General features: G+C 35.5%; 1 protein-coding gene across 1 annotated transcript in view; it reads left to right on the top strand.

Moving 5' to 3' along the window:
- The window catches only part of PKHD1 (PKHD1 ciliary IPT domain containing fibrocystin/polyductin), a 433649-nt gene that overhangs the window by 388261 nt on the left and 18900 nt on the right, over positions 1-26488 (top strand). The window contains exons 60-63 of the mRNA XM_054569476.1: positions 1416-2430; positions 13127-13262; positions 14271-14358; positions 21489-21596. Coding sequence (XP_054425451.1) covers positions 1416-2430; positions 13127-13262; positions 14271-14358; positions 21489-21596 — 1347 coding nt within the window. The remainder of the gene's footprint in view (positions 1-1415; positions 2431-13126; positions 13263-14270; positions 14359-21488; positions 21597-26488) is intronic.

Below are 26488 nucleotides of genomic sequence, written 5' to 3'. Positions count from 1 at the left end.
TGTAATATTAACCCATTCATTCTTGAAATTGGAGATACGTGCTCTTTCTTTTTATCTTGAACAGTGAATGTAGTGAGGGTTATTCAATTTGTTCATATTTTCCAAGCAACAAATTTTAGCTTTGTTCACATTCTCTGGTTTTGTTTATTTCTTTTCTATTTCATTGACTTCTGCTATTATATTTATTGTTTCCTTTATTATTACTTACTTTGTGTTAGCTTTGTTCTTTTTCCAAATTTTTTAAGGTAGTTGTATAAGGCATTGTTCTTAGACAATTCTTTTTGTAATTTAAACATTTAACAGTATACATTTCCTTCAATGTACTGTTTTTCCTACATCCCACAAATTTTGATATGTTAACATTTTATTATCATTTAGTTTAAAATTTTTAACAATTTCCCTTATAATTTTGATGTAGTTGCTATTACTGTAAGACACAAGGAAACCATGTTCCCTACTCTTGAAGTCACATTTTGATAATTAAATTTTTTGATATATAGTTAACTAAGGCACAGATTTCTAATCATATCATATGGAAAAAAGCATATAGGAGGAAGCTAGATTGTGTTCAAATTTAGAAAAGCCTATATTAGTAATAATTTGAGGGTTTTTTTGTTATTCCAATCCTAAAGCAACTTTGATGAACTTGCAATAAGGCAAGTTTAAACATCTATAAAACAATACAAGACAATTTTGTGAATATTAATTTTAAATCAAAGGAATTCTTGATTGGAAGATAAAATATTTCTGTGGATTCAGAACAAGAGCTATTCTGGGTTCATAGACAGGAGGATTAAGAATGATAGGATTAGTGGATCATGCTTTTTTTAAAAAATATTTTTATTAGTCCTGATTATCTTCAACTCTCCACAAATTATTACCTTTTTGCCTCTTGTATTTCTTTACTCTTCAGAGGAAAAGAAAATATGAGGAATTTATATAGTCTGACATGAAAACTGTCTCACAATGTGGTCAGAATATACCTCTCCATTTTTAATATACTTCCATACATTCTCTGTTCCAGCTCCCTTAATTTTACTTCTTTACCATTGACCAATTATTTCCCCATTCTCTTCTATTTTTCTATTTTTGGTTCATTATGGAAACTTCAGTAATTATTCTTTTTTTCTTAATTATTTTATTTATTCACTCTTTTTACACTTAGCTCTTACAACCATTATTAACTTTAAATGACGTATATAATAGACATTTGAATTACATTAAATAGCTGTTATTTAATGTATGTATCTTTCATATTTTTCCCAAGATTCCTTTGAATTCTTGGTATCTAGCATACCTAAGCATTCAATAAATATTTCATAAGGTTATAAATGATGGTGAAAGTGATGAATTGCAAATCATCTTTGAGAAATTGTGATTCATATGTCACTTGTTTACTTTCATTTATTTTATAGGTACATTTAGAGAAGAACAGAAATGTACATACAGATCCCTGATACAAGGCTACATCTGCAAAGAGACTGACCAAGTGATCTTAATTCTTGACAATGCTGATGCCACTTGGACAAAGGGGAAGTTATATCCTGTTGTATCTGTGACGAGTGGCTTTGTTGACACCTTTAGCAGTGTTAATGTCAATACTTCCTGCTCTGCTTCAGGGTCTGTATCTACTTTCTATTCCATTTTACCCACCGGGGAAACCACCAAGGTCTGCTTTATGGATCAGACTCCTCAAGTTTTGCGTTTTTTTCTATTGGGGAACAAAAGGACCTCCAAGCTTCTGTTGGCTGTATTCTACCATGAACTCCAGAGCCCCCATGTTTTCTTAGGGGAAAGTTTCATTCCACCTACTCTGGTTCAATCAACTTCCTCATTGCTGGATAAGTCTATTGGTTCCAACTACTTCAGCATCATGGATAACCTCTTGTATGTCGTTCTACAAGGAGAGGAGCCCGTTGAAATACGCTCAGGTGTTTCTATTCATTTGGCCTTTACTGTGATGTTTTCAGTCCTAGAAAAAGGCTGGGAAATGATGATGCTTGAAAGGCTAACTGGCTTCTTGCAGGTTCGCCAAAACCAAATAAGATTGATTTATGACATGGCTGGCAATGAAGTAACCTTAAGGGCCATTGCTGACCATAGGGCAAAAAGAAAGCGCAATTGCCCAACTGTGACTTGTGCCAGTCATTATAGAGTTGGTCAACGTAGACCTCTCATGATGGAAATGAACCCAGATAGGCTCCCACCACCAACCACCATGGAAACGATCTCAAAAGTGATGGTCATTGAAATTGGTGATCAGTCAACAGTAAGGAGTACTGGACTGATTCCCTCCTTATCAAGTAACAAATTACAGAATTTGGCTCACCAAATTATCACTGCTCAACAGACTGGAGTACTAGAGAATGTTCTGAATATGACTATTGGGGCCTTACTGGTGACTCACTCAGAGGGAGCCATTGGCTATGGGTAAGTACTCACTGTAATAACATTCAAATTAGGGTTGATTTCTTGGGTACATATTGCAAATATCAATCTGTTTATACTGAATCATGTAACCTTTCTGCTTCTTAAGGTAAGAATAAAAATTGAAAGAGCCTTTTATAAATGTAAATTCTCAATTTTAAAATTCACCATTAAATCTATATTTTTTATGATTCTTCTATTCTCTGGGTAGTTGAATAAATTATATTTTGGTACCTTAAGGTGAAAAGCACATAGGAAGAGATTTTTCTAAAGCAACTTATTTTCAATTCACTTGATTATTCACTTATTCATGTAATGAATTTAAGTAATGGGTAGATTCTGGGGTTGCTAAGGTAAAAGAGAGGTGAACAAAAACATGACCTATCACAATTCCATAGGACTATGAGCTAAAACTTCAGTACTAAGGAGGATGATAATAAATCTGCCTATAGGGACTGGGGAAACACTTGTGCTTTGGAAAATGTTGGAGGGATGACTGGGAGTTTACTAGGCTAAAGCAGTGACCCTGATTGGGCTTTATTTAACCTAGAATTCTAAAGCTCTGAAAGGAGACCTTTGTTAAATTGTGTGAGGCAGGAGCATCACTGATGCCAAACATGTTTCTGGCACAGACCCATGTGGGATCTGTAAAGTCCTTTGTGCTATGTTATTCTGACCCTACAAGCTTGTATTTTGAAGTTCTCCTCTAGATTTCTGTCCATCATATATTTCAGAAGTAAATTTACCTGAATGTTCCATTGAGTTTAATAAATGAAGTATATGAAGCACACATTAAGAAAAGGCAAGAGTAAATACTTTGCAGTTTTATAGACTAGTTAGCCAAGGAACGAAGCCCAAGTTCATCTAAACCATCTGCCATAAGGTCAAGACTGTTGAAGTCCCAAGCTCTAATTTTTAGCAGATGTAGAAGAACCAAAAATGATATCCCAGACTGAGAGGCAATATGAACTTGTCTTAATGCTTAGAAAACATATCTAAAACTAATCACCATATCAATGCATACTGCTTGGTTGTAGAGGGCTCAATGCGGGCAACATGGATATTCCCTATAAACTTGTCTTCACCGTTGAGAAAATAAGCTCAAACCCATGCACATTGTGAGGTGATGTAGGGTCACTTTAAACAGGTAAATTTATTTAGATTCTGAGCTATATTACTCAATGATATTTTAGAGCATTAATATTCCTTTAGATTATTTTGTTATTAACTGCTTTTTCATCTTATAAGTGGTAGTGCCAATAAATTAGCAATTACTATTTAATGGGTATCAGTTACTTCTGTACAATCACCTCCAATGAATGTACAATTTACTGTAAAGAGCAAAAGAAAAAAGGAATATCTTTACATTTTGAGGTATATTCAACTAATACATTGATTGTCTTTTTATAAACAGAGCAACATATTCATGTGGAAGCTTAGTTAGTGTATTATAATTTATGTCTTTAAAAAGGAGGTAAGTGTTCCTCTTTCCTAGAGTGCATAAATATGTATAGAAGTATAAAAAGAAAACTCAAGCAATTTTACTGGATTCTGGTTGATTTGAACAATTGATGACTTATCAGCTCAGAATTAAAACATACTCTTGGTTCCATAATTGTGCAAAATCTATTCAATCTTTGATTTTTTTTTACCAACCACTAAACCTTCACCATGTTATTGATGTCATTATGAGATTATGCATGATAATATAAGAATCAGAAATCTGAAAAAAATTATGGTAATGCATCTTAGCTTATGTTTAAATATGCTTCCTTCCTATTAGCCCAATTTCACTTAGATCCTACTCAGTTCTTATATGTGTGGGTAACTAAGGAGAAAAAGAACTAGTCCATTGCTAAATTTTATAGCACTGAGCTTTCCTAATAGGTTGCCACTTAAAATGACCAATTTACATATGTACAAATATATGTATATATAAAGTCTCAGTGAATATTTAGTTTTTAATTATGAGGGACAAGTCAAAGAATAAAAGCTATGGCGCTATAACAGAGGGAACCTAGAAAAGAGAGTAGACTGAGCATAAGTTTAGGGGCATGCACATATATGTGTGGATATCATTCTATTATAAGGATGTGAGATAACTTCAGAAAAAATATTACCTTTGTTGCCCACCATCTGTCATAGCTACTGTGTTTTCAATTTTGACTCAGATATCTCTGATTTAATAAGAAACCATGTATATTATTGCATCAATTTTCTGTTGGGGTGTATTATATCCCTCATTTCTCCCTATTCTCCTAGTATTTTAAGAAAAAAAAATCTAGACATAAGGTAAAAAAAAGTAAATAATCTGAATATAAGGAAAGTCTTCTTAAGTATTTCTGAATAAATATCTGCAGAACAAGAAATGCTATATCCTAAGGAATTGAATGAGAATTAGCAAGGTTTCCCATGGTCCTAAGAATTGCATGGTATGTTAAACAACCCTGAAGCCTTGTGCAAGCCCCAAGGCCAGTCCTGTTCTTTCAACTTTGATCAGACATTAATAACCTAATGAATTGACCTTGAGACAGAAGAAATTAGTCTAGGGACACAGGGCTCTCAATGAAAAACACCAAGGATGTTCGTGAGAGGTTCACCCTTGTTAATTTAATGGGATTATGTGCATTCAACAAATTGAAGCCATATTAAATATTTACTTTTCAATGGAAGTATTTTCTGCTTTGGAAAAGCTACGGCTTCTGCTTTGCAGGGGGAAATGGAGTGCTATCTACTTTTTAATTAGTTAATGCACAGTGAATTGGGGTCCCCTTGTCTCCATCTTCCTTTAGAGGCATCTGGATTTGAACATCCTTGCTTGGCTTTGTCAGTTCCATGAACCGGTTTTCCATCTTTCAAAGCATTATTGACCTCTACTGTCAGTTGTTCAGTTTTCCCCTGGCTTCTTTATCCTTGTTTATTTACACTTTTTTATTCTTATTTGGTTTTTTAAGTAATTTTAGTGGAGTAGAGGGAACAGAGAGAAACCTATGTTCAATCTGCCCTTTTTAAACTGGAGTTTCTCCATATTTTATATTCTTTCCTTTATCTGGAATCCTGGAAGAACACATTTTATATTGCTTCCCTTTCAGTAAACCCTTGATTTTTGCTCTCACATTTCTTTCCTTCTTCTTCTCCCCACCTTCTCCTGCTTAATTAAAAACGATATTATTCTTTGTCCTATAATAAAACTAAATATATCTCTTTTTTGAAATTTTCACCCGAGGATATATTTATTGTAGAGAAAGAGGAAAAGAAAGAGAGAAATATTGAAGTGAAAGAAAAACATTGATCTGTTGCCTCCACGCACACCCTAATTAGGGATCAAACCCGCAACCTAGGTATATGCCCTGACCAGGAATCAAAGTGTATGGGACAACACTTCAACAAACTGAGCTACCCAGACAGAGCTATATTTATCTGTTTTAAATGGAAGTTTAGCTATTAAAATGCCAAAGCTATTAGGGGTTGGCAGAATTTCTGAAATGGACTTCCCAGTGATGCACTGCCCTAATCCTACAAACCTATGAATAGGACCAAATAGCAGTTTTATCAACACACTATGTTATATGGCACAGTTTACTTTAAGATAAAGAGGAAATCCAGGATTATGTATGTGGACCCAGTTAAACACATGAACCCATGATAGAAGAGAGCTTTCTTCTGCTGTGGCAAAATATGAAGGCAGAAGAAGAAGGCAGAGAGATTCACAGCATGAGAGGACTTGAAGGGTCACTGCTTTTAAGATGGAAGGGACCACATGAGAAAAAAGTGGGTGGACTCAACAGATACAGAGTGAACATTGGTTGGCAGCCAGCAAGGAGAGGACCTCAATCTACAGCCACAAGGAAATAAACTCTATCACAATCTGAATGCATTCGAAAGTGGATTCTTCTCAAAGCCCCCACCTGAGCATTGAACTTAGACAAGCCTGTATGTACTGTTAACCCACAACCTGGAAATAATAAATTTGTGTTATCTTAGGTAACTCAGTTTGGGGTACTTTGTTATGCAGCAATGGAAAACTTATATGCTATCTTGCATAAAGCTCCTTATCTATAATATTGCCATGAACTTTGGGCCCCGAAAACAGATAGAATGAGGGTGGTGAGCATGACACTTTGGGAGTGTGTATCTCTATGGTTTTATACCCATCATATAAACAGCCTCTTAAGTTCCCTTGTCCTATATAAGTAGCACCCCCTCAAACTGGCTCAGAATGGAGAAGAAAGGTAGGAGAGACATTGGTGAGATGAGTCTCTTGGCACTCATGCTCACTTAGCACCTTCTCTTATGTAACCTCTCTGTGCCCCCTAGACACTTGCTCTCTAGAATACAGCTGGTTGGAGTATGCAAGAGCAAAAACTTTCTCTCCACAAGGGAGGATAGTCTTCCCAAGACTGGCAGAATGCTCATCCTGGAAGAGATTCCTATACTACCAGCTTGTCTCTTTTCTCCCCCATGGCAGAACCCCGGTTCCATTGTCAAAGAATGTTTCTACACGATTTCTTCTTTTTACTACAATGCAAATTCACCACTTTGTTGAGTTAGGTGGATGACAAAATTTCATAATGATATTTCATATATGTGGCTTAGTGGGAAAATGAGATGCTCTGCATAAGCAAACTTTTCATTTAATTAAAAATTGTTCCTTTATCACTATATTTTTTAAGCTTTCATCTCATAAACTTAAAAAAAACATATTATCCAGCCTTATTGTATGGGAAATAAAGTATATCATTCACATTTTTATTGATGATCCATGGCCATTATCAAAGCTATCATTTATTTTACAGCCCTGTTTCTGCAGTGATGCCCTTAGGGACCATTGTTCTTATACTAAATGGCCCCAGACCACTAAATCTTTAATTCTATGCCTGCAGCTTATATTTTTCTGTTATTTTCCTTATAAATGGAATGTTAATTGTAATCCATTGCTGCTGTTGACTTTTCTGCATCCAGCAGTTTCCCACCCAGGTACACATATAGTTCTAATTACAAAATTGAACAACACTACCTTAAAATCAAGTAATTTATATTTATTTCTACAGATGACATTGTAGGTAAATATAATAAAGACTTATGAGAGCTTACATTTCAATGTTTTAAATTTACCAAGTATTAATTGAACAGCTATTAAGTCTAAAAATTATATGGCTTATATGAAAATCTAGAGACTTTAAAATTAATGGATAGGCAAAAAATTATGCAACTCTTTAATAAGAATGGCGTATTAAATCTCATTATTCTTTATCTCTTTCAAATACATCATTAATTCAATATTAACCTGTTTGACCATTAATTTAGTTTTTGGTACAATTGAAGAATATACAGGGTTTGGCACAAATAACATCCTATTTTTATTACAAAATCATAAGCATACAATTCTGTAACATAACAATACTACACTCAAGCACATCATATGATATTTTAGGTGAAATGTTCAAATCAAAACTATAAATTACTATACCCATGTTATTACCCTACCAACCACACTCAAGCAGGTACTATTGCTTCCGGATCCTGTATTTTTATCTATATAATATGTATGAGGTGGTCAAGGCTTCAACTTACTGTCATATTTCCAAAAGTACCAATACAGATTAAGTCCTAGTTGCAAATATTAGAAAGTAGCTTGCTTGGCTTTGCTACCACTCTAATACTCCTGTGTAACCAGTATCTTATATTAAATCTCTTTAATTGGGAAAATCTTGAATAATTTCTCTTTTCCTGGTCACACTTTGACTACTACAACACCCTCATATAAACATGAAATTTTGGATATTTTGTGTATGATCTTAAAAATGTGTTCAGAGTTTCCATTATTCCAGATAAGATATTCATACTATATGTACTATAAAATATGTTTTTTAAATGATGTACCAACTAAAATACATAGATTTTGACCTCTGGATTGACCTCATGGGATGATGTGTTGTGTTTACTCTGTATCTACATGTAATCCTGGCACACTGCAACCTGCACCGAGGGTCATTCACATCTCAATTCAAAATGAGTAATTCCAAAGAACCTCAACAGTTTAATGGTGTTATAGCACGGCAGTAAGCACAGCAACTGAGGAGTGCGCCAAAACTTGAAGTTAGCTATGCCAAAATAGGTGGTGGCTTTCCAGCGGCATTTAATCACCTCAGAGCTACAGTGGTGCATAGTGGGCGCTGATTTGTTTTAGTACTACTTTAGTGATATGTATTGCATGCTTACAATGTGCCTGGACCGGGACCACTGTGCTATAGTGCAGGAAGGAAACAGTCATATCATAAGACCCTTCTTGCCTATTAGGAGTTCAGAGCAACTAAGGGCATCTGGTTAGGTTTGATAGGGAGCATAAGGATTCTGAACTACAGCACTCTCCTCTTATTCACAGTTTTGCTTTCTGAGGTTTCAGTTACCTGCTATTAATCATGGCCCAAAAATATTTAATAGAAGTCTGTAAGTAAACAATTCATAAGTTTTAAATCGTGTGCCATTTGAGTAACATGATAGAATCTCATACTGTCCCACTCCATCCCTCCCAGGATGTCAATCACCACTTTGTCCAGTGTATCCATGCTGTATACACTAGCCACCCATTAGTTACTTAGTAGCCTTCTAGGTTATCAGATCAACTGTCCTGGTGTCACAGTGCTTGTGTGCAAGTAACACCCCAAAGCACAAGAAAGTGATGGTGTCAGTTTGGATCCACCAAAGAGAAGCCTTAAAATTCTTCTTGTAAGAAAAAAGGTATATGTGCATTTAAAAAAAAAAGAATTAGGATATATAAAGTTTGGTACTATCCCTAGTTTCAGGCATCCACTGGGGGGTCTTGGAACATATCCTCTGTAGATAAGGGGGAACTACTATATAAGTAAAATGGTATGTGTGGTATGTGTCAATTTTTAAAGTTAGCCAGTAAAGTCAATCATATAAAAGAACATTCCTGAAGGACAGAACTCATGGTGTTTATCTATCTTTGCATATCTTCCAGTGCCTAGAACAATGTTTGTATGTAATAGAAGGATTAATATATGTGCACTAAATTAAATTGACTAGAGAACTTACTTCCTTTTTCCAGACTACAGAATCTTGCAAACTCTTTTGGAATTCAAGTCCCCTCCTGGCACATACAGATTCTGCCATATTTAGTCAATTTATATTAACGATGGTTGAAAGTTCTCAGGACACCCTGAAACATTTAATTAAAATGTGGGGCTCTTTCCTAGGAACATGACTTAGTAACTTGGAGGAGGCAAAAGTTAAAGATGGAGGTGCAAATGTATCTCTACGCCCCCACACTCCCACCCCTGCAATAGTTCTTGCCCAGAACCAGCTTCACCAATAGGATTTATTTGTTTACTGGGTTTATCATGCAAATAGAAATAATCCACCACCCCTCTTTACAGGGTAAGCTGTTTGGATCTGGCAAATTGAAAAACAAAGGTTGAAGTGCATTGTGGTGATTTTGGAACTAGGAAATTTCTGTATTCTCTTTACCTTTCTTTTAGTTTGTACTTAGCCTTGAAGGGAAAAAAAAAATTCTTTCACACACCTGACTGGGTATGGGAAGCTGTTAAATAGTGGTTAGAACTGGGAGGATTGGAGGGAACTTTCCTCCCCCATTTTTTAAAGTTTGGCTGTAGGTCTTTCTGCCCGCAGGCTACAGTCACATTAGTGGTTGGAAATTGGATAAGGACAGCACAATGACAAATCCAGGTTGCTTGCAATAAGTTGCTAATCCCTTTGCTTTAATATCGGAGCAGCGTATAATGATGTTTGGACATCACTCCAGTTTACTGACGACCCCACTGGGGCCAGCAATAGAACCTTACAACTGTCTAACAAGGCATCAGGTGACTCCCGTCGTCACAGCAACGGACACTGGAATCTAATCTTCCCTCTATCCCTTCTAGCACCCAATAACGCCTAGATTATATAAGTGGCCCATCATTGCTTGGTAACTTGAATCAATTAACGTTAATTCGCACAATGCTATGATGTATTGTGATCACTTTCATTTCAGGGAAGGGGGAGAAATTGCTATAAGTCACCTAAAATGAGGTTGTCTGTGGTGCTGAGGTATTAATTGGGTGTCCATATTAAATGCAAAAGGAGCCCCATCGTGAAAGGAAAGTGGATGAGTGACTCTCTTGGCTGCTATTGACCTATCAGAAGAAGACAGTGCCCTTTTCCTTTGCTTTTATCTATTACAGTTTTCCCTATTGCGTGTCAAGTTGATGTATTATAAAAAATTCATTTGGTGACCTTTCACCCCCTTAGCAGATTAAACAATTTCACTTCGATGGCATCATTAACAGGACCCTGCATTTAATGATGATTTCTCTAAAAGGCCACGGAGATTCGATTTTAAGCTAACAGATTTATTGCACTATTATAACATATCGTAAAAAACTGTACCACCTACGGTCAGGTTTTAGGATAGAAACTGCTTAAGAGTTTATGTGGAGCTTAAAGTGGTATTACCTTGGGATATGCTGTAGCAGCAAGTCTCTGACCTCCAGTGAGATGCTGTTTACATTTAATAAGAGATGTTTGCTCACAATAAACTTTAAAGTGTGTCAGGGACAGACCTTTCAGCGGGTGTTCAGGCAGTTGGTTCCCATCCCTTCGTCTCTAGACACCAATGTACTTATGTCAGGATCTTTGATGGAGCTGCTCAGTTTCTTTAACCCACACTGCTAGCCTGAGCCCTGTCCTGCATCAGAAAACATTTAAGAACTAGGTTAGGGGAGAAATAGATGTGGTAACAATGTTAGAATTTTCCAATAACCTGGGACCCATAGAAGAAGAGAATTGAAGGCATAGATTTTAAAAACCTGTTTTAAATTATTCTCTTTAAAAAAATGAAAAGGGAGCCTTACCCACTCAGGTTAAGCAAACTAATAAATGATGATTGAGCTAGTGTGTGTTGAATTCCCAGTGAACAACTGTAGCAGAGCCTTAGCTAGTAGATGACCAAAGGGGGTCTCTGCCCACTCCCCCAGATTCTCAGGGGAGAGGGAGATTGCTTCTTACAGAAACATCATATTTCGTGATCCGTTGTGTTTGCTCTTCCACTATTTCCTCTTTTTAGGACTAGTTGTCACCTTTACCTGACATACACCTTCCATGTTAAATAAATATTTTATCCTTTCCTCCTCACAAAAAAAAAATAAAATAAAAAGGTTAGGGAATAAAGTGTTTGACTCACAAGCATTTAATTGAAGGCAGGATAGACTACTTTTCTTTTTTTGAAATCAAATTCTTTTTTGTTAGACCTGACCTCAGTTGTAGTGAGGATAAGTCACCGTGGGATGCTCCACAGTAGGGTAATATATCTGATATATAGTGTCTATTTATATATTTTCCTTTAATTGCTAAAAAGCTATGACATGTCTATGATGTGTAATGTAATACATAATAGGCTCAATGGGGCAAAAGATATGTAATCCATAAAATATATGTTCTTTTTAAAATAATGTTCTTTTAAAATTTATTTACTGATTTGAGGTGGGGGGGAGGGTGAAAGAGAAAAACATCAGTTTTTTCTGTTCCACTTATTTCTGCTTTCATTGGTTGATTCTTATATGTGCTCTGACCTGGGATAGAACCCACAGCCTTGGCATATCGGAACAACTCTCTGACCAACTGAATTATCTGGCCAGGGCCTATATTTCTTTTAATAAAGCTATCTCAGTCATTAAAAATGCCAAAGCTCTAGGAAAAAAGATGTTTTAAGGTATCATGGATTATATAACCATTTCATTTTGTTTTATTTATGCCATGTTTTTGCTAAGTCACACCAGCAACTAATGGGCTCGAAAGGGGTGAAAAAGAATATAGCTCATTAGTTGACTGCCCTACATCATGGACATACCCTCAATGTTTGTAAAACCTTTGGCATGTTACTTTAGCCTTTTTCGGACCTCAGTTTCTTCACGTGTAAGTTAGGGTACCCACTTCATAATGCCACTTTAAAGATGCAATGAGTTTATACATGGAAAGCTTAGAAGAATACCTGGTACACAGTTGGTACTCAGCATGTATTAATTATAAGTATTATTCTCCCTAAGGCCTTCATTCATTTAAAGTCAATCAGTCAATCAATTGCACGCTTATTGAACCTATTTAGTGCAAGCACACTGTGGAGAGCATAAATATGGAAGGATTGTTGTGAGGGCTAAATGAGCTATTGCACGTGAAGCAGTGCTGCCCTGGGCTTGCTCTTGGGCATTTCCTCCCGGTTCTCAGTGATGTCATCTGGGTACCAGAATCAGCCATGGAGGAATTATTCATGCTGTGGACACTAGAAAACACTGCAAATCAGGGTGTTTGCAGTGAGAGCTTGTTTACTAGTATACTGCTGAACACATGCCCACCGCCTAAGTATTATACTCCAAGTTCCCTCACTGAGGCTTTTTGGGGGCTGATAGTAATAAACTCTGATAAAAATCTGAGTTCATAATTTATGATTCTCTCCCCATCCCCTCACATCCAGTCCATTCTTTACTATGGCTAAGCAAACATATTAAATAAAGGTATAATGATTCTTCAATTATAAAGTAATGTTCACTCTGAAGGGTATTGTTAAGTTTCTAGATGCCAAGACAAATATTTCACTGGTAATAATATATCATGGAAAAGAGCCACTGCAGTGTTATGTGTAATCTTATGGATGTATTCTATTTTCTTTTACATGTGCCAGAAATACAAGCAGTTTTAAAACTGGGAACTCGATATATATTCGGCCCTATGCTCTTTCAGTCCTAGCGCAGCCTTCAGATGGGGAAGTGGGAAAAGAACTTTCAGTGCAACCACAGCTCGTTTTCCTGGACAAGCAGGTAACTTGTTCACGGGGAACCATCTTTAATGCCGGGTAGCCTGTACTGAGCACACAGTGTAGATCCCATCAGCAAGAGCCACATTTTCAGAGTGCCCACTGTGTGACACCTGCTGTACTGAGAGCTTCTCACTACTTCTGTCAGTGTCCTTCCATTTCACAGCCTGCTTTTCTGCCACTTTGAATGGATGGCCAGCATTTGATTATGGGTAAAAATACAATCCTCATACTCTTCCTCCCCAAACAAATTCTTGATGTAGCTTTTTCGTATCGTCTCAGGGATCTAGCCTTCTCAAAGAAGTATATCTGTATCTGAAGAAGTAATTTCATATGTTAATGAAGGAATTTGTGCCATCACATGGGCATTATAATCTAATGTTATTTTAAGTGATTTCTCTTATATGTGGTTAAGTAAATCATTGACAAGAGGGTTAAGTGCTTAATTCTAATTTCAGTGGCCATGTCCTCTGATTCCATTTTTTCCTGTATTTACTAAAGTCATGAAAGAAAACAAAGTGAAGTAGGATAATTAAATCTACTTTCCATTCTTTATTTTTCAAACGCATCTTCAAATGATACGTTTGCAGGGGATCGAGGCCCTGGGACGGATTGATGTTCATACTTGGAAACCTGTCACTTTTCATCTAGTCTGGCACTCACCCAAGTCTCTCCTGCTTTCTTCTCTTGACCTTGCCCTCACCTTCCCTGTTAGCCGTCAGCACATAATGCCACCCTCCGCCTCCATAGACTCAGCTTTCCTTTTTCCTCTGGAAAACTGTCTTGTCCAACTTTTTCTGCAATCACGTCCCTTCTCTTCTCTCAATATATTAACTGTAATATATTCTTACTATGAGAAAGGAAATGCTTATTTATTATTTTCCTTCCTTGGCTTATTTGTACTGAATTTGTGCTTTATGAAAGATTCTATTCTGAATTCTCTTCTCTTTTTTTAGGTAAACTCACAAAATTCTCTTCTGAATCCCACTTTTCCTTTTTACTCTAATTTCAGAATCGGAGAGTTGAGTCCTTGGGGTTCCCGTCAGAGCCTTGGGTCATTTCTGTTTCCCTGGAAGGAACATCAGATTCGGTACTGAAAGGTAGGTACCTGTGACATTCAGAGACCTGTTACTACTGCCTCTGCACAGGAAATGTTAGCAGCCATTCAGAATTCATAGCATGGTCAGCAATACTCAGTATCTTCAATAATCTGAGAAAAACATCCATTATGCCCTCTCTACAATGCCAGTGTCTGTGAAAAGAAAGTTTTGGCTAGCAGTAAATACTTAAGGAAACACTTCCTCCTCTCCCTTCCTTTGCATGATGAAGGAGCATTTTTGTCATACCATATCCCCAATATGGTGTAAAGAGAAGAGCATGTCCCCTAAGGTAAACGATTTTTGGTGCAGTATCATGGACTCACCCAGGGAACAAGGTCACCCATATGAGGTGGTTTCTATGGAGAAACACTGGCTCTCAATGAGAGGAAGAATAAATGCAATAGCAAATACAAAGCACCTGCCCCAGAGCAGATCCTCAAGTTCATTTTTCCCTCTCCCCCTTTCTTTGTCTTCTGTTACCTTCCTGTGCAATTCCAATACCATTGCTTAGTTTCATTTACTTCTCCTGGACCATATGCATGTGAAAAAAACAAAACAAACAAACCACCCCCCCAAAACAAAAAAGCATCATTTTATTCTTTGCTTCTGTGAGTTTAAATATTTTAGATACCTCCTATAGATGAAGTCATACAGTGTTTGTCCCTCTGTGACTGGCTAATTTTCCTTGGCATAATTGTCCTCAATATTCATCTAAATTGTCACATATTCCAGAATTTCCTTTTTTAAAGGCTGAATAATACTGCATTGATCATGTATACCTGTTTTCATTACCTATTCATCTGCTGATTGATGTTTAGATTGTTTCCATATCTTGGCAAGTGTGACTAGCACTGCAAATTACATGGAGTGCAGCTTCCTCTTTGAAGTCCTGATTTTAATTCCTTTACAAAAGTACCCAGAGTGGGCTTGCTTGTTCATATTTCTACTTTTAATTTTGTGAGCAACATCTATAGTGTTTTCTATAGCAGCTGCATCATTTTGGATTCCCACCAACAGGGTATAAGAGTTCCAGTTTCTACACAAACACTTCATGAACATTTGTTGTTTTTTGGTGTTTTGATAATAACCATCCTAATAGGTGTAAGATAATACCTTATTGTGATTTTGATTTGCAGTTCCCAGATTATTAGTCATATTGAACATCTTTTCATATGCTCGTTGGCCATGCTCGTTTTCTTTGGAGAAATGTCTATTCAAGTCTTTATTTTTAAAATCAGGTTATTTTTTTGTTTGTTTGTTTTTTGCTATTAAGTTGTAGAAATACCATATGTATTTTGGAAATTAACCCTTATCAGAAACATGGCTTTCAAATATTTTCTCTTATTTCATAGTTTGCCTTTTTACTCTGTGTATTGTTTACTTTGCTATGGAGATGTTTAGTTTGATGTTATACCATTTGCTTCATTTTGTTTAAGGTGTCCATACTTCCCAAGAATGAGCTACAGATTCAATGTGATCTCTAGTAAAATTCCAATAATATTTCTTATAGAATTATTTAAAAAATAGAAAATTCATATGGAATCCCCCCAAAATCCAAAATAACCAAAACAATCTTGAAAAAGAAAAAACTGGAGTCATCACATGTCCAAATTTCCAAATTTAAAAATTTTGAAAAAACTTTTATTATAAAAAAAGTTATTATAGAACTATGGTAAATAAAAGAGTACAATACTTGCATAAATGCAGACCTATAGACCAATGGAACACAATAGAGAGGCCAGAAATGAGTCCATGTACACACAGTCAACCGATATTAACAAGGGAGACAAGAACACACAATGGAAAGAGGGTGGTCTTCTCAACAAATGTATTGGGGTCACTGTATAGCCACATGCAAAAGAATAAAGTTGGACCATTGTGTTATACCACACAGGAAAAAAAAATCAACTCAAAATGGATTAGAGTCCTAAATATAAGAACTGAAACTATAAAACTCCTAGTAGAAAACAGAAGAAAATCTTGACAATAGTCTTGGCAATGATTTTATAGATATATGACATCAAAAGCAGATAACAAAAGCAAAATTAGAGGATGTATTGGTAACTCTTTAAAAGATTTCTTATACACTTCATAAACCAGTTAAAACATTTCTATTGGTTTTAGGTTGTCTGTAATGTTTCTTTCTAAACTTGTAAATGACTTACCCACCAGTTCAAACATCAGCCTATCTGCAAAATTGGGGGTTTCCAAGGGAAGGCCATGGCTTGACAGTTATTTCTTGCTCTACCTGAGCTATGTGTCAAAGCTCATTCACATGGTTCTTGTGACATATATGAAATGCTAAAATGTATAGGAATAAGTCCATCATACAGGTGCTGAATTTTGCCTCTCCTGTTAATTCCAGATCTGGGCCTAAATTATTTCTATTGTCTGGTATATAATGTACCTGCCTGTCCTGAGAATATTGTTTTTTCATTCTTTCATTGTTACTGTCTCTAAAAAAGGAAGGGGATAAAATTGTCATGATCAAGTTTCTAAGAAAATGAATTCCCATTCAACATAGATTTTAATAAATTAGTCCCAGTATTTTTAAAAATTACTATATTATTTAGCCTATAATTTTGGGTTTTGTGCTAAGCTATACCTCGTGTTTATGCCAGAAAATAGAACTAGCCACAGGAGTAGCCCCTTATGAAAATTTTTTTGCACACATTTCATGATTAGATATTTCATAGCTTCAAAATTTTTATTGTTTAAAGCTTGTTTCATTCTGTTGTTTTCTTATTGGAGCTGTAAATTTGACTGTTATCTCTTTTCAAGGTTGCTTTTCAACTATTTTTTGTCCATAAATTTCCTACTGTATCTACTTATTAAGAAATCAAAGTTTTTCAGCCTGTGGACAAAAATAATTTTTTCCCAAACTTCTCTAGTCTTGTTACTGTCCTCATCGCTCTGTCTCCTTTCTCTCCATATAATCCCATTTTAAAGGCCCAGGTGCTGCTACTCATTTTATGAGAATCACCTCATTGACTTTCCATATTTTCCATACTTCCACTCATACAATTGATATTTTATTCACTTTGGTGAAAGTAACACCCATATTGCTAACTCATATTTTTGTTCTTATTGGTGATTTCTTTACCCAGGCAATTAAACCCAAAACTCTTTGGGTTCAAAATCCTAAGGGAAAAGGACAGCCCAAAATGTTTCCTATACAAATTTTCAAAGACAAGCCACATTATTAAGAAAGTAAGGTAATTAAGCAAAGCTATCTAAGGTAGGCTAATGTGAAAATTAAACTTTCCAAACTGCACTATGAGGTAATTTTAAATTTCTTGTTTTGATGATGTCCTTCTTCAATGGCATTTAGCTGTTGCTGGCATTTTGGTCTGGGATGCATAAGATACAACAGTAATTCTGATCTTAAAGCAGCAGCATCAAAAATATCAATGATCAGCTTTATTCATGTTCCAGTGATATATATGTATATCACTTACCCTCACCTGACGACTGAAACTCACCTACCTCATCTTCTACTATCAGGGGTGTCCAACCCATGGCCCGCAGGCCACATGCAGCCCAAGATGATTATGAATGCAGCCCAACTCATAAATTTACTTAACACTTTTTTTAGCTCATCAGTTTTCATTAGTGTTTGTATATTTAATGTGTGGCCCAAGAACTCGTCTTGCAGTGTGATCCAGAGACATCAAAAGGTTGTACACCCTTGTATCTCCTTCATATATTCCCCATATTCTGTACTTAAATCCACACTCCAAACCATGCACACACTGTGTACCTTACCCTTACTGTCTTTGTCTTTTATGCTTCTATAACAGACTATCATAGACTGGAGGGCTTATAAATAAAGAAATGTATTTCTCACAGTTCTGATACCTGTGAAACCCAAAATCGAGTCTGCAGCAAATTCTGCATCTGGGAAGGGCCCACTTCCTGGTTCATAGAAAGCCATCTTCTTACTATGTCCTCACAGGGCAGAAGGAGTGAGGGAGCTCTCTGTGGTCTCTTGCATAAAGGCACTTAATTGCATACAGGAGGGTTCTCTCCCTATCACCTAATCATTTCTCAAAGGCCCCACCTCCAAATACCATTACATTGGAGATCAGCTTTCAACATTTGAATTTTGGAGGGGTGCAAACATTCAGTCAATAGTAATACCTTACTTATACTCTATCATTTATATCAAGTACCTCATTTGTACTTCGTGCCTTACCTGTATTCCACATCCTTGTCATACTCCATACTGGACCCATACTCTATGCTTTACCAACACTCTAAACCTTTACTCCTACTCTATCAGTTACCCATACTCAGGGCCTTACTTTACTCCTACCCTATCACTTACCCATACCCAGAGACTTATTCATATCCCATGACTTACTGATATTCCTTTTTTAAAATATTGTGGCAAAATGCACAGAACATGAAACTTACTATCTTAACCATTTTGATATATACAGTTAGTTCAGTTATCCACATTTTTCACCCTTCCCATACTTCATACCTTACTCACACTCTATGCCTTAATAATACTTCATACATCACAGTACTTTATACATTACCCATACCCATTATGTTACTCATACTTCATGACTTACTCATGCTCCATACCTTACTTTTATACTGTACCTTACTCAGACTCCATACCTTCCTTTGCCCCACTCCTAATATCTCCCAAAAATCCTTCATTATTTTTCTTTAAACTGTCCCAAGGATCTGATCACTGACTAGCTTAGAATCATATTGTGATCATGCAAAATGAATGAGGCATGAAACTGTTTGCTATTTTATTCTATAACCAACTCACACTAAGTAAGGTGACTCACTTGGATCAATATTCTCACCATTGTCCTTCAATGGGAAAGTATGAGGAACAGGTTGAGGTTGTCTTCTATGCACACATTTTTATGTGTGTATGTCATATAGGAAAAAAATATTGTGTCATTTTTTGTTTATAGAATGCTCATATTACCAAGACATCCTATTTCATATGATTGAAAGCATCTTATAAAACTATCATGAAATACTCCTTAAATTCAGACAGAATGGAAGCCAATCCATTTGAGATGGACCGCATAACTTATCCTAAGTATTTCCTGAAGAAAAGGAAAATAACAACAAAATTATACGTCTATACCTGGCCTAAGTTTTTTATTCTGCAATTTAACTTGATGTTTTTTTGTCTTAGTGGATCTTCCTCAGTAAAAAAGAGATTATTAACCAAAAAAGAGTAGATTTGTATATACAAAGACTATAAGGGTCCTTCAGATTCTTTGATAATTAATAGATTCTAGTATTAGGAAAAATATGTTAATATTTAAAAAAAATAAAGTCTCAACATTAATGATGTAATAGTTTGCCAGTGTGTACTGCTAGGGGTAAGAGATGGTGTGACAGAGAACTGGGCTGAAAAGGTATTTGAGAAACCATGTGTCTTGTGGAAACATACTCAGGTAGCATTCCCTGTTAAGTAACGGAATCAATTTCAGTTTAGCACAAGCTCAGCACCCCATCTCATCCCAAGTCCTCTCAGCCAGTCCATTGTTTATGATCAGGGAGCCTGTCAATGGCATTTGTATATTTTACAATTACCATTCCAGAGATATGATGAACCCTGGAGTAATGTACTGTACTTGGCAGCAACTGCCTCAGCTTTTGTGCACATATGCTTCAAATCTGAGAATATCATATATATATATATATATATATATATATATATGGGAATCTTTGTAGAGATCTCTGAGGCAAGCTGGTATTTAACACAAAAGCAAACTCATTTGGAGCTAAAGCACTTTCCATTAGGCAGTTTGGCGGCTGTTTATGAGGCAGACTCACTGTGCTCCACGGACACATTTCGATTAAATGCTGCTTTGTATTCCTCCAAAGATGGGAACAATAAGGACGTTTGTCAAAGGAAAAACTGCAGCAAACGATTTCATGTTGAACATCTGTACTCTGCAGTTCATTGTTTGCAAGAGTTTATTGACCATAATTTTGATGCATATAGGTTTTAAAGAGTATAAACTGCATTTATCTTGGGCGCCTATCATTTATTTTAGTCTCGGCTTATTTATTTCCATTTTTCTGGGCATTTTATTTATTTTGGGACTCTGAAGAGATGAAGAAAAAGATGTTTCCAAAAAGCAAGTTTAGTTTGCTCTGCAAAATTGATGAGGAAAGACAATATTTTCACAAAAAAAGGATTGAACAATTAAAATGAAAAATCTAACATTAGGAATGTATATATATTTATGATACCTTTCAGTCTTAAAGATTTCTAACCAATTTACAAACTTTAAGACCACTCTCCTAACCCATTTCCCATCATACCAATCATAGTGACATTTCCAGAGCGAAATATAGTGGTTGGTAATTAGCAAACTAAACTGAAGTTAGTAGAGTCAGAAGATTAATTAATTAATGGTATTGTGAATGTGATACTGCCTTAAGTCATCTTCTTTCACTTTATAAATTGATGGCTTATTTTTAGAAGACATCAGGTTTTTGGTTTTTTTTTTGTTTTGTTTTTACATTTTATTCAGGGAAATCATGGCCCAGGCAATTGAAATTGCTAATCTTTATCAGTCATTATTTGATGTATTGCTGAAGTCTTGATCAGCTGGCCTAACTCTGCTCCACATAAGCTACAAACGCTTTGAACAGAAAAGAGGCAGACACTAAAAACTGACCACCTAGAAAGACAATAGTCTTTCTCAAGAGATATTTACTAATAAAATAGTCAAGATATAGTAGTGGTTAAGAATGCTAACTTTGAAATTAGGCAGACTTGGACTATAATCCCAGCACCAAGTAATTTAAACTCTTATGAGCCTATTTCCTAATCTCTAAATAATATAGAAAATAACATTTTATGTGACATTGTGTAGTTTATTTATAATGCATTTATGATATATATAAAGCACAGTGTCTGGTTAAGCTTTCAATGCATGCTAGCTGTTATTATTATTCTGTCTTGGATTATTTGGTTCCAAGCCTTGTGTAAGAAAATCCTGATGGACCTAGGGACCTCTTTAATAAAAAAATTTTTTTCCTTTATTGTCCAATTGCCTCTCTCTAGAGAAGACTTAAAGAAATTGCTCTTGAGTAGATGACTAACATTTACTTTTTGTTTTTGTGTTTGTTTGTAGGGTGTACTCAAGCAGAAACTCGAGATGGTTATGTGAGCTTCTCTAACTTGGCAGTTTTGATCTCTGGGTCAAACTGGCACTTGATTTTTACTGTCATTTTCCCTCCAGGTAATTTGAGCACAATGTGTTTTTATTATTTGTTTCCTTATTAAAAATAGTCCCTTCTTTTTTATAAATAGCTTCTGTCATGAATAAGAAGTTATCTAAATATAGAAAAAAATGACATGACTTGTTTATATTATTCAGGTGTGAACAGCAAGAACACATGTAGAAATAAAGCCTCAGGAGAATCCTGGTAAACAAGAATCCAAATGTACATTTTCCTCCAGTTAAAATTTCCTTTAAATTTTCTACTTTAAAATTGTTTTTTCTATGACATTTGATAGGAGTTAGTTGGATATTAATTAGGTGATTTTAATTTATAAAACAGAGAGTCCTGAGATATTGAGTATTATGAATACTTATCTTCCATTTCGGCCCTCCTCCCCCACTGCGCCCAGCCCCCGAAATGGCAACGACACCATTGAGAATCCTGGTACTTTAGAAGTATAGGTATAAAGTGTGTGAAAATTGCTTTTACAATCCAGTTCTTCTTGAAAAAATATTAAAAAGAAATTTCCCTTCGGAAGTATTCTTAACAATTTTTTGATTTGTTAGAGGATAGTAGTAACTATTCAAGTTTATAGCAGGTAACATGTTAATTAAACCTCAAAGCCAGATGAACTATGTAAAATACCACTCTTTCACTTCTGTGAAGGGTAGAGCTGAGAGTCCAATTTCTGACATCCTTTTTTTAAAGCATTGAACTCTGATAAAAACAGAGTGACCCACTTGAAAAAAAATGATTTAAATATTGCATGTATTATTGTGATTTACCAAAAACAAAAACAACAATAACAAACTCCACCTAAAAGAATTGAAAAAATAGTAATATCACATTTGAATGAAAACTAGAAACTTAAAATCAATTATTAATTTTGGTTAGAGAAATTAGCCTGATACTGAAGTAATTTATGTACAGGTGTGATAATGCAAAGTTTTATAAAATGCATTAGGAGAGTCATTACTGGATTTAAATCTCCTACATATTGAAAATGGCAAAGGAAACCAAATGTCTTGATGTGAGGTATCTGAAGCCTAACAACAAATGTGTAATTAAAGCCAGATATTAGTCTTCCCTCATGAAACTTAAATTCCAACTGTCATAATATACTTTTCAAAAAGTTAAAAAATGTGGCTTTCATAAAAACATATAAAGAGCACTTGTCAACAAGTTATTGAACCCATAATGAGGGAACCAGAAGGAAGACAAAGCTGTTAAATAACATGTGAGGGATATAGATCAGCCAGAAAAGAGCTGCTGACATAAGTTTGTTAAATTGGATACAGGGCAATAAAACTGTAACCTTTGAAGTTAGATGTCTCCAGATATTCTTTGCATCTTTACTGGAAAAAATCATTTGGAGCTTACCAATCTTGCATTAATTAAGTCTTATCCTTAATTAATATTAAATATTAAGTTAAAAAAATTATCCAGAGAATTTTATAAACCTTGGATGGGCCTATCTGAAAATACTCCAGTGTGACATTGATAAGATCTGTAATCATTTTTTCCCTTAATTCCAAGTTTTGGACCATTTTTCTTCACAAAGGAAATATCTTCTGTGGTCAGGTAATATTATTATGAATTATGTTCATCAGGCATTATTTTAATATCTATGAAAGCATTCTAACTTAAGTACAGGCTCATGGAGAAACATGTTCAGTGTCTGTGACGAAGGGATTCCTAAGGATATATTTTGGAGGGTAACACATGCAAAGTTGGATATTTTGTCCTAGAGACTTTTGTCCTTTAATGTCTTCAGTGGTTACCCAAGACTGAACATTTTGTCAGGGTTATTTTAAGGAGTAAGTTATAAAACCAAAAGTAAAATGTGGTGTAACTCAAACTTCTCAGTAACACTTGTGATTTTGAGTTGAGTTTGGTGTTCATGTTGACTAGACCACTACTTTATTTTAGGTTCCCTCTCTAACTTGTAAAGTAGGGTACTGAGGAATTATCATTTTTCATTAGCCGTTTTCACTAAATTATCCTTCATAATTTTCAAGACTAAGTCTGTGAGATGTGGCTCTATCTGAGTTTGATTACAAAATTTTAAACTAAAGGAGAAGAGATGGAAGATAACATGAAAGTATTAAAAGACCTCCACTTCTGTGACCCTTTATTGATATCGTGCTCTGTGTTGTTTAAATTTTATTCCCATCCCCCATCCTCTCTCTTTTGGCAACCATCAGCTTATTCTATCTATAAATATGCCTCTGTTTTGTTTTGCTTATACATTTGTGGTTCTACATTTCACATGTAAGTGAAATCATATACTTTGTCTGATTTATTTCACTTAGCATTATTCCCTCTAGGTACATCCTTGTTGTCACAAATGACAATATTTCATTCTATTTTTGTTGTTGAATAACATTCCACTATATATATATCTATCATGTTTTCTTTATCCATTCACTTATTGATGGATACCTAGGTTGCTGCTTTATTGTGGCTATTACTAGTAATGCTGCAATGAACATATGGACGAGTATATCTTTTCAAATTAGTGTTTTTGTTTTCTTCAAATAAGTACCCAGAAGTAGAATTTCTGGGTCATATGGCAGCACACCTTTTAATTTTTGCAGGAATTTTCATACTATTTTCTGTAGTGGCTACACTAATTTACAATCCCAACAGCAGTGTACAAGGGTTCCCTCTTCTCCGCATTTTTGCCAATACTTGTTCTTTGTTGATTTGTTGATGGTAGCCATTCTGACAGGTAGAAGGTCATAACTCATTGTGGTTTTAATTTGACATCATATTGATTAACAGCACGGGTACTGAGAGCAACTCCTTGTTTCCAACTATATCAATTTCTAGTGCTAGACTAATTTGGGAAGGCAGTTCTCGTCCCCACATTGATAGGCCAATCAATGATTTTTTTATTTTTTATTTTTTACAATCTCCAAAGTTATAGATGTAACAAGCATTGATTTGTATTGTTGTTATTATTTCATTCATCTATGAATCAAGCAGAAAACTTGCAATAATTTTTGTTATTTTTCCTCTTCTCTCTTAGAGAGAGGAACAAATCATCATTCCTGTTTTAGAAATACAGGTATTGAGGGACAAGGAACTGAGAAGTTAAATCGTTCTGACCAAGTGTGTGTGGAGTCCTCATAAGTCTTTTTAAAATGTTGACTAATCCAGCTCATTTATTTCTGAACTTTCTAAGATACTGCCAAGAGAAAAGGTTTCTGTAAGTTTAACCTACTGACTTTCCACCCAGCCTTTCCACATTCACTCATTATCAAGGCCTAGGCTGTGGTTTTTCTGACCATTTTGTGGAGCCATGGAGTTCTAATGGGGTCCTTAGAGGCTTCTGGGCCACCTAATCCCGAGAACCTCTGTTGTAGTTGCCATGTCCATGCCTGAAATACTCTTTCTCCAGAAGTTTACATGGCTCACTCATCACTCCACCCAGGTTTTTTACCAATGTCACCCACTCAGATAGGCCTTTTCTGCATCGTGTACTTTACAACACCATCCCCAGCCCTGCTCCCACCTCCAGGTATTCTGTCTTCCCACCTCACTTTACCCCTCATGGCACTAATCACTGCCTAACATCAGAGTATCCCTGTATTTGCATGTTTGTCTACTGTCTCTGTGTTCTGTGCTCCATTGGAACTTAAGTTCCAAAACACACAGAAATCCTGGCGAGTGCAGAATTATATTCTCAGGGTGTAGAAAAACATCACACATTGTAGGCACAAACATTTATTTATGAATAAGTAAGTGTATGGATACTATGTCTAAGATTGCATTTTTAAAAATATTCTGCTGCTAAAATTACTAAAAAGCTGCTGGTTTCCACCTTTAGACCCAGGTTACTGATCTAGGCTTATAAACTGGTCTCTCTGACTTCAGGCCCTCAGAAGTTTCCCTTACATAACATTTCATTGCCTTCAGAGTATAGTCAAGGGCCTTTTGATGGACATTTAATACCCAGCAAAATTCGTCTCAAATGCTCTCCAGCAATAATTTCCTAACATCAGTTGATCATTTCTTCTTTCTATCTTTATTTATTCAGTCTTGAAAGTCCCACTTAGATACCCCCTCCTCTGGTCTACTTTTTTCTGATCATATCAATAAAAAATATTCTTCCAAAGCAATTGATTTGCATTATTCTGGTTACATGTGTTATATCCTGATTTTTATTACAAACATTTGTATGTGTATCTCATTTCATTTACTAGCTCATAAATATTTTAAGAATGAGAACAATAACTTATCCACTAAGCAAAGTATATAATCACTGAGCAATCATTGGAAAATGGATAAAAGTAATGAGGGATTTTGTTTTTACTTCTGCAAACCCCTAGTAAAATCCATTCCCCCATATCCAGGCTATATTTATTTTATTCGGATGCACATAAAAAGAAACTAATTGATAAGAAACAAGCCAAGGTTGTCTCAAGTAGAACCATTTCCAGCTTATTTTATTATGGTAGCTTTGGGACTGAGTCAGCCAGGAGTCAAGAGAATAAAGATGCGACTGTGGCTTTCAATCAAATTGTCAGGTTTAACCCAAGAAAAGCACAGCAAAGAAAAGCATGGTGTTTTCTTGAGTAGGGAAAATAAATACTGTTATTGCATGAGTGATTTAGAAAAAAGCAGAGATTTATTTGTTTGCTGGAATTTTTTAAAAAAGTGATTTTTGTGTGCATAGGCAAGGGTTTTTTTATTCTTTTATGCCTTCTTTCAAATGTAATAACGGAGTGAGGACCAAAATGTTTAGTCTATTAAAAGGGGAGGAGTTTGAGATGAAGTCTTAGAAAGATGCACTCTGTGAAGAAAGTCACCCATTTTGTCTCACCTTTCATAGCCAAGTGGCTCTATCGGCTGTGCTCTACTCCCAGCTTTCCAGATAAAATTTTCATGGACATTAGGTATTCTC

The sequence above is a fragment of the Pteronotus mesoamericanus genome, unplaced genomic scaffold (genome assembly GCF_021234165.1).
Source record: "Pteronotus mesoamericanus isolate MK-2021 breed Mesoamerican mustached bat unplaced genomic scaffold, CSHL_Meso_final contig_20, whole genome shotgun sequence".
In the NCBI taxonomy this organism is placed as follows: Eukaryota; Metazoa; Chordata; class Mammalia; order Chiroptera; family Mormoopidae; genus Pteronotus; species Pteronotus mesoamericanus.
The sequence above is the reverse complement of the archived record's forward strand: the minus strand, read 5'-3'. Positions and strand labels throughout refer to the sequence as shown.